The following is a 21,288-nucleotide window of genomic DNA, read 5'->3' on the forward strand; positions in this document are numbered from 1 at the left end:
CATTCACAAAGCAAATTTCTTTAAGTAGGTCATAATTGTAGACCTTAAAAACCCCCATCATACAACGAGCCCATGCAGGTCTTCCCACAACTCATTAGAAATGAGTAATGGAATGCTCTAATGGAATTGCATGCATTTTTTAAATTGCATGCATTTTTAAAACAAAATCTAAATTATTAATGCTGGCAAAGCACACCCAAAATAGTCAAGGCAAATGTGGGTCCCTTGAAGACAGAAGCGGGGGAATTTATTATGGGAAACAAAGAAATGGCAGACGAGTTAAACCGTTACTTTGGATCTGTGTTTACTGAGGAGGATACACACAATCTCCCAAATGTTCTAGGGGCCGGAGAACCTAGGGTGATGGAGGAACTGAAGGAAATCCACATTAGGCAGGAAATGGTTTTGGGTAGACTGATGGGACTGAAGGCTGATAAATCCCCAGGGCCTGATGGTCTGCATCCCAGGGTACTTAAGGAGGTGGCTCTAGAAATAGTGGAAGCATTGGAGATCATTTTTCAATGTTCTATAGATTCAGGATCAGTTCCTGTGGATTGGAGGATAGCAAATGTTATCCCACTTTTTAAGAAAGGAGGGAGAGAGAAAACGGGTAATTATAGACCAGTTAGTCTGACATCAGTCGTGGGGAAGATGCTGGAGTCAATTATAAAAGACGAAATTGCTGAGCATTTGGATAGCAGTAACAGGATCATTCCGAGTCAGCATGGATTTACGAAGGGGAAATCATGCTTGACAAATCTACTGGAATTTTTTGAGGATGTAACTAGGAAAATTGACAGGGGAGAGTCAGTGGATGTGGTGTACCTCGACTTTCAGAAAGCCTTCGACAAGGTCCCACATAGGAGATTAGTGGGCAAAATTAGAGCACATGGTATTGGGGGTAGGGTACTGACATGGATAGAAAATTGGTTGACATCCAAAGAGTGGGGATAAATGGGTCCCTTTCAGAATGGCAGGCAGTGACCAGTGGGGTACCGCAAGGTTCGGTGCTGGGACCCCAAAAAGGTTGAACTATGAAATACAAAATGGCCAATATTAGAATCACTCATCAGAGTCAGGACATCTACTAAGAAAGAAATAGAGTTAATGTTTTAAGTTGATTAGCTTTTATTGGAACTTTACCATTATAAGATCACCAAAGCAGCAAAATACACCCCACTACACACAAAAAACAATAACACAATGAAATAAAAGCAGGAATAGGCCTCCAGGACCCTCAATCGGTCTGAAGAAGGGTCTTGACCCAAAACGTCACCCATTCCTTCTCTCCAGAAATGCTGCCTGTCCCGCTGACTTACTCCAGCATTTTGTGTCTACCTTCCAGAACCCTCAAGCCAGGCCTGCCATTCAATGCGATCATGGCTGATTTATGTTTACATCAGCTCTTCTTCTACACTGATTCTCCATAACCCTCAATTCCTTGATTTTTCAAATACTTATCTATCTCTCCCGTACGTATATCCACCCTTTGAGTTCAAAGAATTCCAGAGATTCACTGCCCTCTGATTGATGAAATTTCTACGCACCTCAGTATTAATTGACTTCAATTAATTTTTTGATTGACTGAAAGAAACAGTATGGAAACAGGCCCTTCGGCCTAGCGAGTCCAAGCCAACCATCAATCACCTGTTCACAGTAGTTCTATGTTATCCCACTTTTGCATCCAATTGCTGCACAGTGGGGACAATTTACAGAGGCCAATTAACCTACAAACCTGCACGTCTTTAGGATGTGGGAGTAAACCTGAGTACCTATACCAAACCTACACGGTCACAGGAGAACGTGTAAAATTCACACAGGCAGCACCTGAGGTCAGGATTGAACCCAGGTCTTTAGCGCTGTGAGGCAGTAGCTCTACCAGCTGTGCCACTGTACTGCCCATTTTGTAGCTGTTTCTCCTTGTCTGTGGCTCTCCTACTGGTGAAAACTACGAGTTGATGCACTTCTGCATTGATGATACTTTTAAACTACACTTTTTCCTTGTTTCTTTTAAACCATTGCAGCCAAAAGTGTTATGTAAAGCAGTCTGAAGAAGGGTCTCGACCCGAAATGTCACCCATCCCTTATCTCCAGAGATGCTGCTTGTCCTGCTGAGTTACTCCAGCATTTTATGTCTACCTTCGATTTAAATCAGCATCTGCAGTTATATCTTACACATGTAAATCGAGGGGTCTGTTCATGGTTGTTTGTGTACGCCATGGAATGGACCCTATGGATCTGCGTAGAGCCAATGTTTGCAAATACTTTTAGGCTAAGATCAAATGGATAAATTACAAGGTCAGATTAATAAATTAGGCATTTATTTAGGTTTTTTTTTAAAGTCTAGAGGCCCAAGAAGTTATTTCATTGGAGTGTTTGAAGGTTTACTAAGGGCAAATAGAGAAAAAACGACATCCCTACAAAGCCTGCACAGAACAGATTCCCAAAATTATGAGTAGCATAAATAGAGGAGAAAGCCAATGTTTTCTTACCATGGTAGTGGGGTCTAAAGCTAGAGGGCATATGTTTAAGGTGAGAGGAGATTTAAAGGTGTGCTGAAGGATACATTTTTCACACACAGTAGGTGATATCTGGTATGAGCTGCTAGAGGAAATGGTGGAAGCAGGGACACTCACAACATTTAAGAGGCCTCTGGACAAGTACTTGTATGAACAAGCACATGGGAATATGAAATTAATGCAGGCTAGAGGGGCCAACATAAGTAGGGACGATAGTTAATGTAGGTGCTGTAGACCAAAGGGCCTGTTTCTAAGCGGTATCACTTCAATTAGAAGTAATCTTAAAAATCCCCAAAAATTGGAACTAAGGCATTCAGACCCAATATGTGGAAGTACTTATGAACATGAGGGGTAATGAAAATCTGAAGCTAGGATAATTGAATCAAAACTGACACAGATAAAACTGATGTGAATGATGAATATTAAACGTACAGGTTTTTAGTACATGTACAACGTACAACGTACATGTACAAAGACGTACAGGTATGTAGGTTAATTGGCTGGGTAAATGTAAAAATTGTCCCTAGTGGGTGTAGGATAGTGTTAATGTACGGGGATCACTGGGCGGCACGGACTTGGTGGGCCGAAAAGGCCTGTTTCCGGCTGTATATATATGATATGATATATGATATGATAAACAAAGCTGGTTAAATTGAATTGAGGTATTGAATTACTTTGCTGGAGCAGCTGAATGAATTCCTCCAGTCTCTATAGTGATGTATTTTTAATTTTGATTGATTTCTTTTGTGCATAAACCAAAGCATATGTTGACTTGAGCAATTCATTATCAAATTTAAATTCCAAGATCAAATAGAAGGCAGCCTGAAATTTATACCCGAACATTGAAGCGTGCAAATACTGTTAAGTGTGGGGCACTGTCATTTCAAATCAGTGACTTCAAAATAAATCACACTGTTAAGCAAGAATAATTGGGTGCAAGTTTAATGAGTGACACCCTCCATGCCTCATTGCCAGATGGAATGCAAAACGTACAGCATTTAAGCTAATATGGCAAATGGTAAGGAGTTTTTTTTTAACATATTGGGAAACTGACAGCGGCTTGACTGCGAACTTCAGTTTAACAGTCTCACTGGATCTAAACCTTTCCCAAAAATAGTGAGGTAGTACACTAATCCATTCCCATTACCTTTTTTTTCTCTCAATTGATAATGTTCAGCAATTGCATGGATTGTAGTTTGTTTGGTTATTGAGAAAAATTGCCTGCTTTGTGAATTACTACCATGATTTTGTTGTGTTTGTTTCTTTGCCTCTCGTATGGCAGAAAATCACTGCCCATATTACTGCAGCTATGACAGTGATTACTTGGCACAGTCACTGGAAATGTCTTGAAAGCAATCAGTATTACAGTCGAAGAGGTGCTGGAAGTTCTGACGCATATGAAGATAGACAAATCTCCTAGGCCTGATCAGATATATCCGAGGACACTGTGGGAAGCTGCAGAGGAAATTGCAGGCGCCCTGGCTGAGATTTACGAATCATCATTAAATATCGGCGAAGTATCGGATGACTGGAAGGTGGCAAATGTTGTGCCTCTATTCTAGAAGGGCTGCAGAGAAAAGGCCGTGAACTAGAGGCCAGTGAGATTAATGTCTGTGGTCAGAAAGTTACTGGAGAGTATTTGAGGGATAGAATATATATGCATTTAGATGGACAACGGCTGATTAGGGATAGTCAGCATGGTTTTGTACGTGGGAGGTCGTGTATCATGAATCTGAATTTTTTGAAGATGTGATCAACAAGGATGATGAAGACAGAGCTGTAGATGTATATGGGTGTTTCCGTAAATATAGCACTCAGTAGTGAAACAGAAGGTCTCCAAACTTCCAGGTTATTTTCCTGTTTTTTATGTAATATTCCCATTGTTTCATATCCTGTACTTTAAGTAGTACAGATCATGATATATGGCCAAAATAATGAGATGATGCAAAAATAAATAAGTATGTGTTTACACAGAAAAGGATCAGATATGTCCCTGTGTTTTCTTGCCTTTTTTTGTGACATTTGTCAAGCAGGATTTCATCAAATCCTTAGGCTAATTTATACCAGAAAGATTACATTAATTCTGCAATTAAATAACTCTATATAAGCCAAATTCTGATTATACTTTTTATCATTTATCGTCCGATTAGATGTTTTTCTGATGTCCCAAGTTTTTGCAGCAGAGCGTGAGTAGCAGTGACCCTTTGGTCAGGTGTGAAATGTGTCACGTGTGAACCGTTTTTATATTTATTGTTTCTTTTTTTATTGTTTATATTTTGTGTTTAAGCTTTCCATTGACATACTTAAAAATGAATACAACTTAAAATCATGAAATAAAAATCTAGGTTGCTTAGCTATTTTAGCGATGTCTCATTCTGTAGTCCCTTCCATTGTCGTTGCTATTTATAGCGTGAGAAGAGGTTTTTTTTGCACTCTTTCAAAAATTCAAACAACGCGATTCTCATGACCTTGGCGTGAGCTACGGGCCACGTGGTGGGTTAGGTGCCGATATTTTGTAAGGGAGCTTATCAATTTTTTTTCTTGTTTTATTTTCAAATTTTGAAAGTATAAAATTTTGATCAAATTTTGATCGATTTTGATCATTTGTGATCAAAATCGATCAAAATTTGACCAAAATTTGGCCAATTTTTAATCCTGTGGTATTTCACTACCATTTAATAGATTTCAAATTTGGCCACCCATGTCATAAGTTGGTACCCTTATTTACGGAAATACCCATATATGGAATTCAGCAAAGCATTCGACAAGGTTCCACATGGTAGACTGCTGTGGAAGGTTAGATCCCATGGAATCCAAGGAGAAATAGCTGAATGGATAGGTAATAGGGTTAATGGAAGGAAGCAGAGGGCGATGGTAGCTGGTTGCTTTTTGGACTGGAAACCTGTGACTAGTGGTGTGCCTCAGGGATTGGTGCTGGGCCTATTGCTGTTTGTCATCCAAATCAATGGCATGATTAGCAAGTTTGCAGATGACACAAAAGTGGGTGGTATTGTACATAATGATGATGGTTGCCAAAAAAATGCAGCAGGATCTTGATCGGTTGGGCAGGTGGGCTGAGGAATAGTTAATGGAGAAATGTGCGGTGTTCAATTTTGGAGGACCTTCACAGTGAATGGTAGGGCTCTGGGGAGTGTTGCAGAGCAGACGGATCTAGGAGTGCAGGGACTTAGTTCTTGAAAGTGGTATCACAGGTAGATAGGGTGGTCAAAATGGCTTTTGACACATTGGCCTCCATCTGTCAGAGTATTGTATAGAAGTTGGGATGTCATGTTGCAGTTATATAAGACGTGGTGAGGCTGTATTTAGAGTATTGTGTTCAGTTCTGGGCACCATGTTATAGATAGTTGTCAAGCTGGAAAATGTATAGAGAAGATTTACGAGGATGTTGCCAGGACTCGAGGGCCTGAGCTGTAGGGAGAGGTTGAGCAGGCTGGGACTCTATTCCTTGGAGCACAGGACGATAAGGAGTGATCTTATAGATGTGTACAAAATCATGAGGGGAATAGATGTCAGCTGTGGCATGGTAGAGTTGCTGCCTTACAGTGCAAGAGTCCCGGGTTTGATCCTGACTACAGGTGCTGTCTATATGAAGTGTTTACGTTCTCCCCGTGACCGCGTGGGGTTTCCCCAGGTGCCCCGGTTTTAAACATAAATATAGAAACATCGAAAATGGGGGAGTCCAGTACCAGGGGCCACAGTTTAAGAATAAGGGGTAGGCCATTTAGAACGGAGATGAGGAAAAACTTTTTCAGTCAGAGAGTTGTAAATCTGTGGAATTCTCTGCCTCAGAAGGCAGTGGAGGCCAATTCTCTGAATGCATTCAAGAGAGAGCTAGATAGATCTCTTAAGGATAGCGGAGTCAGGGGGTATGAGGAGAAGGCAGGAACGGAGTACTGATTGAGAATGATCAGCCATGATCACATTGAATGGTGGTGCTAGCTCGAAGGGCCGAATGGCCTACTCCTGCACCTATTGTCTATTGTCTATTGAAAATAGAAACATAGAAACATAGAAAATAGGTGCAGGAGTAGGCCATTTGGCCCTTCGAGCCTGCACCGCCATTCAATATGATCATGGCTGATCATCCAGCTCAGTAGCCTGTACCTGCCTTCTCTCCATACCCCCTGATCCCTTTAGCAAAAAGGGCCACATCTAACTCCCTCTTAAATATAGCAATAGGTGCAGGCGGAGGCCATTTGGGCCTTCAAGCCAGCACCGCCATTCATTGTGATCATGGCTGATCGTCCACAATCAGTAACCCGTGCCTGCCTTCTTCCCATATCCCTTGATTCCGCTAGCCCCTAGAGCTCTATCTAACTCTCTTTTAAATTCATCCTGTGAATTGACCTCTGCTGCCTTCTGTGGCACTCCAAAGACCTACAGGTTTGTAGCTTAATTGGCTTCGGGGGAAAATGTAAATTGTCTCTAGAGTGTAGAATAGTGCTTGTGTATGGGGATCGCTGGGCGGCGTGGACTCAGTGAGCCGAAGGTCCTATCTCTAAACTAAATTAAATGGGGTTGAGAGGGAAAAATAGATCAGCCAATTTCGAATGGTGGAGTACAGTTGATGGGCCGAATGGCCTAATTCTGCTCCTATGTCTTAAGGTTCCGTGGAAATCTTGTTGAGTTAATGCAGTGCAACTTGTCGATGATTTACAGAGCATCATGGTACGCTGGTGTGGGAACAGTAAATGTGGTTGGATAGACATGTAAGCTTTTACTCGTGCTGCATCAATTTGGTGGGTAGTGTTCTGTTGTACTAATGATTAACCTGGGTATTTTATTGAATGGTGTTGGGGAATCAAGAACCAAATCGCTCAGCTCCTGGCTTCTTCTTGCAGTCAAGATATTTATGGTGCTGATCTCCTTGGGTATCTGGATGAAGATGTGGAATTTGGAGATGATCATACCACTGAATGTCAATAAGTAGCATTTACACTAAATGGTTAATAATTGTATGTGCTCTCTATATGACAGCAATGTTATCACTCAGCAGTCAATCATTGCTCATGATGTGTTGAACACGGGGAAGAACTTTCTCATTATCGGAGGATTGGCAAATGTAATTAACATTACAATCATTAGAGAATATTGTGTTTTGCACCTTAACGTATATTGATGGAAGTTGATAAGGCAAGTTGGGTCCAGAAGCTGTCCATAAAATGTTAATGGCATGGCGTGTTGCAAAGATGATTGGACTCCAAAAGATACGAGGTGATTCCGGTCGTGGAGTGTTTTCTGCTGGATTCCCATTGAGCACGCTCATTGATTTAGTTCTAGTTTAGTTTAGAGATACAGCGTGGAAACAGGCCTTTTGGCCCACTGAGTCTGCACCGAGCAGCGATCCCCACACATTAACACTATCCTACACACACTAGGTACAATTTACATTTATACCAAGCTAATTAATCTACAAACCTGTACGACTTTGGAATGTGGGAGAAAAACTAAAATCTCGGAGAAAACCCACATGGTCACGGGGAGAGCATACAAACTCTGTACAGCTAGCACCCATAGTCTGGATTGAACCCGGGTCTCTGGCGTTGCAAGTGCTGCAAAGCAGCAACTGTACCGCTGTGCCACCGTGCCACCATCTGTCAGTACAGCTTCAAAGTCAAAAGCTGCAGCTCCCTTCTCACCTGTTAAATTTAGATTTATGTTCATGTTTTGATCAAATAAATGATATTTGAGTTGAGTGGGCGCAGTCATCCAAAAGTGTCAGTCATTGTGGGTAAAGTAAATGGTTAAATTGTTTTTGGCTTGCCCCTCTTCAGGATTTATCTGAACAATTTTCCACCCTGTTGTGTGGATAGCATAGATTCACTTGTATTGATGTGTAAGAACTTTAGCTGGCCCTAAACCACAATTCTTCAAGGCTAGTGTGTTAGAGATTTTAGCTTTCGCTGTCTCCAGTGTTCATGGTCACATGATAACTGTTGCAGCGAATCCAATTGTCAGAAGATTGACTTTTATGATGATGGGAAGAATCAATCATTCATTTATCACATCTGGGATCAATCATTCATTTATCACTTCTGGCAAAAGATAGTTATAGACATGTCAGTCCTGTGTTTTACACTCAATCGATGAGCGTTGTAATTGCTGATGATTAGGATGATGTGAATGTTGGAAGAATAAAGGCCCTGTCCCAGTTAGACGATTTTTTAGTCGACTAGGATGTGGCCACATGGTTACCGGGGTGTCGCGGGCATGGTCGTGAGTAGTCTCCAAAGAGTGGTAGCGTTTTTCTGGTCGTCACTGGATTTTGTGAAGGCTTAAAAAATTTCGGCGGCTGTTGGTTTGACGCCAATGAGCGTAGCTTGACGTCTCCTGACGTGGGCGCTGTCGTAGGTTGTTGCCAGGTTGTCGCCTGGTGAAGTAGGTTGTTGCCAGGTTGTCGCCAGGTGATTAAGGTTGTCGCCGGTGCTGACCTGACTTCGGCGAATTCCAAGTGTGGACTTGATCTGATCATCCATCAGTGTAATGTGTCCATAAATGATGTTAGGTTTTGTATGTTTTTGCACTTGTATTATTTTTAAAGTTTGAAGTTTATTGAAATTTATTGAAGATTATTACAATATTTTTGTATGCACTGTTGTATGTTCTTATCAACCTTTTAAAAAATGTTGTTTGTATATCAATAAAGGAAATTCTTGACATTTTGACGGAAAATTGATGTATGAAGTTATCGTTTTTCAGAGCAGTTTCTCATGGCATCACTTTCAAATAGTCATGATGCTGAATGATTGGAAACCCTACCGTACACCCCCTTTTATAGGGAAAGTGGGTGAAACGTGAATTGTCATCAGTTGTCAATCTTCAGGGTCATAGCTTGTCGTAGCTTGTCGTGGGTGGACGAAGGTTGACTTCGGTTGACGTAGGTCATCGCCTCTGTGGTGGTAGGTTGTCATAGGTGCGGTCGTAGGTGGACGTTCTACTTGCGACGATTGGGTCGCCGGTTTTCGGTAGCTTGCCATAGCTTGACGTCGACTAGGTGGTAGGTTGTTGTAGCTTGTCGTAGACATTGTTTTAGGGGGGGTCCAGTCACCGGTTTTTCGGCGACCTGCTCCAACTATGATAATCGTTGGCAGTTGCCTTAAAAAACACCTAACTGGGACAGGGCCTTTAGTAACAGAGATAAATAGTGTGAAATGGGATTGTTCCTAAATCCGGCATGGACATGATGGGAGTCCTTTTTCGTAAGAAAATATGGACATTTAGACAGGGGGGATGGGACAGAATTAAATTATGTAACTGGAGGTAGTTGAAATAGATTGTGGGGTGCTAGGGGGAGGGTTGGAGGAAGATGCATTCACTTGATATGTTAAGGGATAGGAAAAACTTGCTTTGGGGAAGAATTACCTATGAAAGTGAAATCAAAGTCTGGCATTAGCATTGGGCTGGATCTTCTTGGGTCTTGCTGGTGAGGTGCTCAGTCAGTTGAATGGCCTGGAATGGACTGCTGTGTTTGGACTTCCAAGCATAGATATCCAGGACTTATTTTGTGACAGCGCTCTGTCACTGGTCTCCACATGGATGCTTGTACTGGTGCCCAGCATTTTGAGTTTTCCCAACAATACAGTGATAATTGTCATTTGGAACCTGTGCCAGTTAGAGTTTTAATTACCTTGATATATTAAAGACGTTTAAAGATTATTCAGTCTTGATGGCCTGGACTGAAGACAAAGGTCTGTCTGCAGTTGTGCCTGTGTTTAAGGAGATTTTCATGGGCAAGGCATTTGCACTATACTGACAGTGGCCCAGCATCTCCCAAGCTGCCCTTATCCAGCTCAGGTAAGTGCAGGCTTGCAGCAGTCTGCAGCCACTGGCTGAGGCAGAAAGTCTAATTCAGTATCAACTGTCCCCTTGAATATATCATTTTATGAAGTAGCTTCACAGCTCCAGTGTCTGGGTTCAATCCTGACTTTCAGTGCTGTCAGTGTGGAATGTAATCATTCTTCCAGTGACTGTCTGGATTTCTCTCAAGTGCTCTGATTTCCTCCCTGAAGAAATGTAAGTTGATAGATAAATTGGCCATTGTAAGTGGAGAGGTGAGTGGTAAAATCTGGATGGATGGGATTGCCCTGTCAGCTGGTACATACTTGATGGGCCAAAATGGGCTCTTTTCTATGTTGAATGGACATTTTATTAAGATCTGAGATCCTTTTAATAGGATTGGGTGTTTGCCTGAAGATCGTTGTTTCCTCCTGAAAAGTATTGCATAAGACAAGAAATTATAATGTTTTGTTTTTAGAAGGGAGGTAACTAGCCAAAACATCAAGTTGGTACCTGGAAAATCATATGAATTTGACTTGATTAGTGTAAAAAAGATGCTTTTACCTTTGATGACATAAAAATAAAACCAACATAAAAATATACGCAAGGCTGTAAAAGGAACACTCACCAAGGTCGTAGTAAAGTTTTGAGGTTTGCACCAGGCTCAGAAGTATCTGAGAGGAACTTTATCTGAAGTTCTATTTTTAATTTCAGATATTCAGCTTCTGCATTAATTTTCAGCCTGCCTTTTAGAATTCTGCAATGTTCTTTTAATTAATTAACATAACAAAAGCTTACTTCTGAAGCTAGATCTCAGCAAGAAAAATAATCTACTGACTTAAAACAAACCTTGTCATTCTGCAAATATTTCAACACAGGCATTATGAATTCATATACAACAATGAGAAGTTCTGGGAGTTTATTCAGCAAATCTGATTTTCTCTGGATCCCAAATTCTTTGTCATTTATCAGAATATAATAAAAAATATTTCGATTGTCATATTTCATAATTTTCAAAGAACTCTAGAAAACTTTCCATTGATGGATTTCCGAGGATATAGTATTGAGAATTAACCATATAATCCAAGAAAGGATAGCACAGTGGTGCAGTGGTAGAGTTGCTGCCTTACAGCACCAGAGATCCGGAATCGATCCTGACTATGGTGCTATCTATATGGATTCTCCCTGTGATTGTGGGTTTTCTCCGGATGCTTCGGTTTCCTCCCATATTCCAAAGACATACAGGTTTGTTGGGTAATTGGTTTCTGTAAATTATCTCTAGTGTGTAGGATACTAGTGTACGGGTGATCGTTGGTAGACACAGACTCTGTAGGCCAAAGGGGGTGTTTTCAGGTTGTATCTCTTTACTAAGCTAAAGCATAAAGCTGTAAAATTCTTCACTCTCTAAGTGACAGAAAGTTTTCTCACCGTTTAGTATCTTCATTTTCAAAACAGCATTCCTAGCAAAATATGTTTGTCAGTGCTGCTGTCTAATAAGCTAAAAGAACCGCCAGTGCTATTTAACTCATCCATACAGTTGCTCAATATACCCTTGTGTAAATGCATTTCATGTGTTTTTTCCCCAAGCAGGATTGTTGGTCATTGGATGAAGTAGTGGATTCAATTAACCATGTCTGGCCTCATACCTTCTCATCCTTTGAAACTGAGAATATCAGGAAACAATTTTGTTGCCTTTACATAATTGATTCATCCTTTTGGAAATTTGATTGCCTGAAATATTGGATTGGGAAATACCATTTCTTAGTTTGCATGCTGAAGAGAAAAAACATTCATTGTCTAAAATCTGCTGCATTAAATGAGAACTGTTGAAGATGTTGGCAAACATTCTCTGCTTCCTTCATTGCAATCATCCAAAATGTAGCGAAACATTACATACTTTTGCTTCTCTGTTTTTATGCCAGTGAGTGTATATTGCCATTCAAGCAGTTTTATTGTTCATTCTTAGATCTAAGTTAAATTCTGACATTTCTGCATAGATGAGTAGTTAAAAGATTCCAATCTACTACTTTCCAGATTCGTGTTGGAGAAGTGGGAGGAAATACACTGGGATTCTATGGCTGCCAATTTAGTCCCGATGGATCAATGATACTAGCTCACGCATTCCATGGAGCTCTTCATCTCTGGTGTAAAAACAAATTCAATGTGGTAAATTAACTTGGAGTTACCTTCTGAAATGTGTGTGGTTTCATTTAATGCACTTTAAAATTTTCCAAATTGTGGTTGCAGGCACAATTGGGGATTTATGTGTTTTTTTTAATCAAAGTTTGGGAATAATGTACCTGCAGAACTTGATTAATTCAGCCTCTTTGGTTCCATCTGATTTGTACTACCAGTAAAGTACTGTGTCAATCATCTAGGAATGATGTAAAATCACATTTGAATTGGCCAATGCAAAATGAATAGGAGCAGTAGTGAGTCGTAAGTGTCCTGATCCTGCTACACCATTCAATAAACCATGACTGATCAGATATTTGACCTCTACTTCATCTTGAAACAAAAGATAACTTTAAATAATAGGGACCTCTAATCCAATTTTAACCTATTTAATTTGTATTCTATTTTATTTACCTTTAATCCTATTTTTAAAGTGGATCCAGGAGAATATTTCTGTCCGTATGTAGATACTTGTTTGCTCTTAATGATATTTCTTAATTCAATTAAAACATCTTATGTTGTCTTTTTCACAAATAGACAATATACAATAGACAAAAGGTGCAGGAGTAAGCCATTCGGCCTTCAAGCCAGCACCACAATTCAATGTGATCATGGCTGATCATTCACAATCAGTACCCCGTTCCTGCCTTCTCCCCATACGCCCTGACTCCACTATCTTTAAGAGCTCTATCTAGCTCTCTCTTGAAAGCATCCAGAGAATTGGCCTCCACTGCCTTCTGAAGCAGAGAATTCCACAGATTTACAACTCTGACTGAAAATATTTTTCCTCATCTCCGTTCTAAATGGCCTACCCTTTATTCTTAAACTGTGGCCCCTGGTTCTGGACTCCCCCAACATTGGGAACATGTTTCCTGCCTCTAACGTGTCCAATCCCTTAATAATCTTATATGTTTCAATAAGATCCCCTCTCAACCTTCTAAATTCCAGGGTATACAAGCCTAGTTGCTCCAGTCTTTCAACATACGACAGTCCCGCCATTCCGGGAATTAACCTAGTGAACCTACGCTGCACGCCCTCAATAGCAAGAATATCCTTCCTCAAATTTGGAGACCAAAACTGCACACAGTACTCCACAGTGGTCTCACTAGGGCCCTGTACAACTGCAGAAGGACCTCTTTGCTCCTATACTCAACTCCTCTTGTTATGAAGGCCAACATTCCATTGACTTTCTTCACTGCCTGCTGTACCTAGTTAATGGATTTAACATGAATTCTATAGGTATGCATGAACCATTGAGAGTTAGGCATCATTCCCTCCAATCTACAGACTCTAGAAAATAAGGTTGAGGACTTAAGGGCAAAGCTGCTTTATGAAAGAGAGATGAGGAACTGCCATGTGCTCTGTTTCAGAGAGACATAGCTCGCCCCCGTTTCTCAGCCTCAGCCCTCCAGCTTGAAGGTTTCTCCATTCATTGCACAAGCCGACTGGAGGTATCGGGGAAAGGGAGAGGCAGAGGTGTCTACCTCGTGATGTACTCTGCGTGGTGCTCAGATGTAGTGGTCCTGTCCAACTCCTGCTTTCCACACCTGGCAATGAAGTGTCATTCCTTCTTCCTCCCAAGGGAGTTCCATCATCATGACCATGATCTACATCCCACCCCATTCAGACGTTCGTCTAGCAGGAAGGAGCTGCACACCATAGTCAACAAACACCGGTGGCATACCCCAAAATCTTTCCTATCATAGCCAGTTTGATGTTATCATTTCCAAACTACCGCCAGCACATGTTCTGCAGCAACAGAGGATTAAACACCCTTGATCACTGCTAATCCACCATCGATGATGCCTATTTCTCCATCCCTCGCCAGCACTTTGGAAAATACGACTACCTGGCTGTGCTCCTTCTTCCTGTGTATGGACAACTATTCTGTTGAGTACAGTCCCAGTGGTGAGGATTGCACAGAGCTGGTCAAGGAAGGCAGAGGAACGACTCCAGGATTGCTTGGAGTCGGTCGATTGGGCGATGTTCAAGGACTCGGCAACGACTTGAACATATATGTCACGGTTGTTACTGACCTCATAAGGAAATGTGTGGTGGAGCATGTTCCCACCAAAACCATCAAAGTGTTTTCCCAACCGGAAGCCTGTGGGTCTGCAGGTGGTCCGCAGACTTCTGAAGACCCGATCTCTAGCATTCAAGTCTGGTGACACAGATGCATACAAGAAGTGCAAGTACGGCCATGTTAAAGGTATCAATAAGGCGAAAAGGAACTTTCACTCTAAATTAGAGGATGCGTAAGGAAGTTCGGCAGCTGTAGCAGGACTTGCATGGCATTGCTTCCAGCAAGACTAAACAAAAAGGCATCACTCCCGGATGAGCTCAATGCGTTTTATGCATTCTCTGATAGGGGAACACTGTTGTGCCTTCTCGGTCCCCATAGCCCACAATGGTATTGTAATCTCAGTCACTGAGGCCAACGTCAGAAAATCGTTCAGGAGAATAACCCCTGGAAAACGCCTGGACCTAATGGAGTATCTGGTCATGTTCAGAAAACCTGCGCAGACTACCTGGAGGTTTTGCAGACATCTTCATCCTCTCTTTATGAATTCTGGGATTACCATCTGGTTTAAAAGGAAATCAATAACACCGGTGCCAAAGAAGAATAAGGTGACATGCCTCGATGACTACCAGTCAGTGGCATTAACGTCCGGGTGATGAAGTGATGAGCTTTTAGACCCCTACCTTAGCAAGAACCTGGATTCACTACAATTTGGCTACTGCCACAATAGATCAATAGGGGATGCGATCTTGCTGGCTCTTCACCCTGCACTGGAGCACTTGGACATTAAAAGCACGCACGGCAGTCGTTGTTCAACTACGGCTCGGTATTCAACACTATTATCCCTTCCAAACTTGGTACCAGGCTCTCAAAATTGGATTTCTGCACACCCCTATGCAACTCGATCCTCAACTTCCTAATCTACAGACCATAGTTGTTTATAGTTCATTGTTTATTATTATTATTGTTACATGTACTGATGTACAGTGAAATGCTTTTTCTTGCATGATATCCAGTCAGCTAAAACACTGTACATGATTACATTCAAGCCGTCCGCAGTGTATAGATACAGGATAAAGGGGACAACATTTAGTGCAAGATAAAATTGAGTAAAGTCCATTTAATGACAGTTTGAAGGTCTCCAATGAGGTAAATGACAGGTCAGAATCGCTCTGGTTGGTGAGAGTACGGTTCAGTTGCCTGATAATAACTAGGAAGGAACAGTTAGTACGAATTCGCAACAACACTTCCTCTCTGATAACCATTAGAACAGGGGCACCTTGAGACTGTGCTTGATTCCTGCTCTACTCACTCTATACCCATGACTGGGTAGCCGGACACAGTTGAAAACTCCATCTTTAAATTCGCCATCTTTAAATTGTTGGATGCATTATGTGTAACATGAGCTAGAGTACAGAGGGAGATCGATCATCTCATTGAATGGTGCCAGAACAATAACTTGCTCGCAACATCAGTAGACCAAGGAGCTCATTGCTGACTTCTCAAGAGGAAGGCTGAGGGTCAACAAACCTTTCTTAATCGACGAATCGATGGTGGTGAGGCAAGATCGTCAAGATCCTGGGTGTGCATATCTTTGAAGATCTGGCCTGGACTCAGCACATTGATGTAATCATAAATAAATGTATATAAAAAGCAGTGTTTTTAAATTGTAAAATATTAATGTAAAGATTATAATGCTTTTATTTTAAGAAAACTAAGTTTTTGCAGCAATAATTGAAACATTTGACTTGAACTAGATATGTTTAAATATGTAAACCAGTATGTTCTTCTCTGGTGATACTTTTACTGAATATATATTATAATTCAACTAAAAAAATGCTTTCAGGGAGAATGGAGCCCAGAAGTTGTGCTTTCCGGACATTTTGGCTCTGTCCAAGACTTGATCTGGGATCCTGAAGGAGAATTTATTTTAAGTGTTGGTGCTGATCAGACAACTAGATTATTTGCTCCTTGGAGAAGGCCAGGATACGACCAGGTAATCAACATGATATCAATCAGCAATAGAAGTGGATGTGATAAGAAAGAATGAGGAAAAAAAAATCTGATAATTACAGTTTTTCAAGTTAAGCTATCTGATTTAAATATGTGTATTTTGTTATTTGACAGCTTAGAGCACTTGTCTTTGAACAGCTGACACATAGATATATCAATATCGAAACAGACTAAAGAGAAAATTATTATATTAGTCTCCTGAATCTTAGTAAGATACCAATCCATTCCTGTCTATAGCCTGCATAATGCATTCCTTGCTTTAGATTCCTCATCAAGGACATAGCAAGGCAATGCTTAGCTATATTTCATCTGGCAATGGAAAGGAAATCATAAGCTGAATCTCATTTCTGCTTTATATTTGTTTATGATTGGTAACAGTTTTGACAGTGTCTTGAAACAATATTATTTATTTGGCCAAGAGACTGAATAGCGTCAAGAAAATATCTATAATTTATTTTAAACAAAATCAAAACAATCCTGAAGTATTGTTTTAAAATTCTGAAGTATTGTTTTAAAGTTAAGTGTCTAATTATTTTGTCCATGCTTATATTTGACTTGTCGTTGGAAACATGAAATGCATTGACTACAAATTCTCTATTGCTTCTTATCCTTGAATCCGTGTTTTCAGGGCTGCAGGTGCACTTTGCCATTCCTGTCACAGATGTATTCCCTCCCATCTGCAAAATCATTAGCAAGTTATACTAAAGAGCTGTCCTCAGAAAATTGTGTTTGGACAGCACAGGGTCATTTGGGATCAATCATAATCTGGAATTACCCTTAAGACCTTAGCCATACTGACAGTGGAAAACCTAAAAAATGCTTGGAAAATATGCTGAAACAATTTTTGCTGGAATTTGTACTCGGTCCACTGCATCTAACCTTTTTTAACTGACCTGAATTCAGAAAAACCAGCACACGCTTGATAAATTGCAGCTCTGAAAAGTATGTAGAACCGTAGAGAAAGCAGATAAAAAATTTAACATGATGTGCAGTGCAAAAGACAAATTTTAAATTTAACCCTGATGCATAATGCACATAAGTTGAAAACACATAAGCCATAAAAATATGTGGTGAATGGAGTTGAACAGGCACAGAAAAATTCTAAAAAGGAACTGAGAGCAATAGTAATTGTGATTTATTACAGTGTTCGTAGGTTTCAATATTATATGTAGTAAAGCAAGTATTTCTACAAATAGAGGCAGTGGAATATCAAATCTAAAATCAAAAGAATAAAGAATGATGGCTAGGTTTTATTACCGAACCTTAAAGTTATGCTTTGTCTGGAAAAAAATAATTTGTTCCATTTGGGCTCCTTGGAATATATTAAACAATAGTCCAAGCATTTCCCATACTGCAGAAATAAGAAATTTAAGAACAGCTAAAGAGATTTTATGAAAATAGGAATTTGAGACCTGTGGATAATGCGAAAGACAGCAGGCATTGTAATTTGGAGAAAAAGTTTCAGGTGGCAAGAGAATATGACTGAATGGCATTTCAGTGGAATGTAGAAAAAAAGTAACAGACCGCAATATGGGGTCCAAGAAACAAAAGTACTTGGGTATCAGGCAATGACCTTTTCATTCATTAACATTTTCCTTCTAATCTTGCTAATAGAGTCATAGAGTCATACAGTGTGGAATCATGCCCGTCAGCCCAATTTGCCCATGTCAACCAACTTACCCCCATCTACACTGGCCCTATCTGCGTGCATGTGGCCCATATCCTTATAAACATGTACCTGTTGAAATGGTTTTTAAATTTTGTGATAGCACCTGCCTCGACTGCCTCCTCCGGCAGCTCGTTCCATGCACGTACCATTCTTATTGTAAAAAAAGTTGCTCCTAAGGCTCCTATTAAATCTTTTCCCCTCACCTTAAACCTATGTCCTGCGGTTCTCGATTCCCCTATTCTGAGTAAAAATCTGTGCATTCACCCTGTCTATTCCTCTCATGATCTTATACACCTCTATAAGATCACGCCTCATCCACCTGCGATCCAAGGAATAAAGTCCTAGTCTGCTTAACCTCTCTCTTTAACTCAAGCCTTCAAGTCCTGGCAACATCTTCATAAATCTTCTCTGTTGCCTTTCCAGCTTAACAACATCTTTCCTGTAACAGGATGATCAAAATTGAACCCAATACTCCAAATGTGGCATCACCAATGTCTTGTACAACTGTAATATAACCTCCTAACTCTTATACTCAATACTCTAACTGATGAAGACCAATGTGCCAAAAGCCATCTTGACCACCCTTTCTACCTGTGAAAGTGGAACTGCTGATGCTGGTTTAAACTGAAGATTGACACAAAAAGCTGAAGAAGGGTCTCGACCCAAAACATTACCCATTCCTTCTCTCCAGAGATGCTGCCTGACCCACTGAGTTACTCCAGCTTTTTGTGTCTAACTTTCTACCTGTGACGTCACTTTCAAGGATCTATGTACCTGTATTCCTAGATCCCTTTCCTCTACAACACTCCCCAAAGCCCTGCAATTCACTGTGTAAATCCTGCCCTGGTTAGATTTCCCATAATACAACACCACTGATGTTAGACTCAAACTAATGGTTGCACAGTTTGGATTTCACAATTGGATTTTCTGTTTATTAGGTGACCTGGCATGAAATTGCACGACCACAAATACATGGATTCGATATGCAGTGCATAGCTATGATCAGCCGTTTTCAATTTGTTTCTGGTGCTGATGAGAAAGTGCTTCGAGTCTTCACTGCCACCAAAAATTTTGTAGAAAATTTCAGTTCCATTACTCGTGCGCCACTTGACGATGTGCTTTCAACGAAGGTAAGTTGTATTTGGTAATTAACAACTTATTAATCTTTGTGCATAGAGTACAATTACTCCTCTTGATTTTGCTTAAAAGGTTCATAATTTCAAAGCCTAGTTTGTATTCATTAATTTTATTTTACAAAAAGATATAAACTTCCAGCATTTAAAAAGTTTTTATAGACTTGTACATGGTCAATTGAAATAAAACTCCATTATTCTCTTTAAGCAATGATGTGCTTCCTAGTACCATGGAATGTGACAGCACAAAAATGGGTATTTTGTCCCTTCAAATCTCTGGATCATATAGAATAACACCTACAGTGACCTCTATAACGTTTGGGACAAAGACCCATCATTTATTTATTTGCCTCTGTACTCCATAATTTGAGATTTGTAATAGAAAAAAATCACATGTGGTTAAAGTGCACATTGTCAGATTTTAATAAAGGCCATTTTTATACATTTTGGTTTCACCATGTAAAAATTACAGCATTGTTTATACATAGTCCCCCCATTTCAGGGCACCGTAATGTTTGGGACACAGCAATGTCATGTAAATGAAAGTAGTCATGTTTAATATTTTATTGCATATCCTTTGCATGCAATGACTGCTTGAAGTCTGCGATTCATGGACATCACCAGTTGCTGGGTGTCTTCTCTGGTGATGCTCTGCCAGGCCCGTATTGCAGCCATCTTTAGCTTATGCTTGTTTTGGGGGCTAGCCCCCTTCAGTTTTCTCTTCAGCATACAAAAGGCATGCTCAATTGGGTTTGGATCGGGTGATGGACTTGGACACTCAAGGATTTACCATTTTTTAGTTTTGAAAAACTCCTTTGTTGCTTTAGTAGCATGTTTGGGATCATTGTCTTGCTGTAGAATGAACCGCCGGCTAATGAGTTTTGAGGCATTTGTTTGAGCTTGAGCAGACAGGATGTGTCTATACACTACATAATTCATTATGCTACTACTTTCAGCAGTTGTATCATCAATGAAGATAAGTGAGCCAGTACCTTCAGCAGCCATACATGCCCAGGCCATAACACCCCCACCACCGTGTTTCACAGATGAGGTAGTATGCTTTGAATCTTAGCAGTTCCTTCCCTCCTCCACACTTTGCTCTCATCAATGATGCTGAAGTAGATACGATCAAGAGCTTCACGTTCTCAAGCGCAAATTGATGCTTCAGCCAAGAAAGCACACCCATGCCCTGACTTCCTCAGAAGATTCGAGAAGTTTGGCATGTCTCAAATGCTGCTTATAAATTGCTGTCGATTCACACTAGAATGTATCCTATCAGAAACATTGCAGATTAGTTTGGTAACTGCCCAAGACTGCAATAAATTGTAGAGTCGTGGACGCAGCCCAGTACATCAGGCAAACCAGCCTTCCCCCCCATTGACAATCTCTATATTGTCATGTACTACCGTGGGAAGTTAACTCAGATATTTTGTGCATGAGGCTTTGAAGTTAGATTGAAGCCCACAGCACAGCAAGAGTGCTATCACAATTATCTGACTCTCTTTATATCAATCAACTGATCAAATTGAACGACCAACAGAAGAGTGGATCTGAAGCCTGAAGAAAATTGTCAGGACAATGTGCTCATCAGACCATGCTGTGATGCTCTACCTAGCTCTTATACAGGATGAGTATTCTGTTTCATCATCTGTAAATTATTTGAGTGTTCTACAGAAGTAATAGCTGAATGCCAGTGATACATAACTGCAGTGTGATAATACGTCACTTGGGATTCAGGTGGTCATTGTTGTTTCTTATTTATATCTCAGATAGCTCCTGTAATGTGCATTGACGCTGCAGGTACCTGGTCTGCAAGACTTTGTATGTTCTCACCAGTTTGAGCAGACATCTAACAATGCTAGCTGGACAAGTCAAACAAGCTAAACATGAAACAGAATGGTTTCATGAAGCTACGTTGCTGCTGTTGGGTCCTGGATCTGAGATTCCCATGGTGAAACCTAA

The 21,288-nt window shown here is 40.6% G+C and overlaps 1 protein-coding gene across 2 annotated transcripts in view; it reads left to right on the plus strand.

Annotated features, from left to right (window-relative positions):
* elp2 (elongator acetyltransferase complex subunit 2) overlaps nt 1-21,288 on the plus strand; it is a 115,157-nt gene that overhangs the window by 48,407 nt on the left and 45,462 nt on the right. For both annotated transcript variants that reach the window (XR_013548969.1, XM_078422941.1), the window contains exons 11-13: nt 12,351-12,482; nt 16,358-16,507; nt 19,132-19,323. Coding sequence is in view for 1 of the 2 variants with exons in the window: in XM_078422941.1 (XP_078279067.1) it covers nt 12,351-12,482; nt 16,358-16,507; nt 19,132-19,323 (474 nt within the window). In the remaining variant the exon portion in view is untranslated. The remainder of the gene's footprint in view (nt 1-12,350; nt 12,483-16,357; nt 16,508-19,131; nt 19,324-21,288) is intronic.

This window comes from Rhinoraja longicauda, chromosome 2, assembly GCF_053455715.1.
Source record: "Rhinoraja longicauda isolate Sanriku21f chromosome 2, sRhiLon1.1, whole genome shotgun sequence".
Classification (NCBI taxonomy): domain Eukaryota; kingdom Metazoa; phylum Chordata; class Chondrichthyes; order Rajiformes; family Arhynchobatidae; genus Rhinoraja; species Rhinoraja longicauda.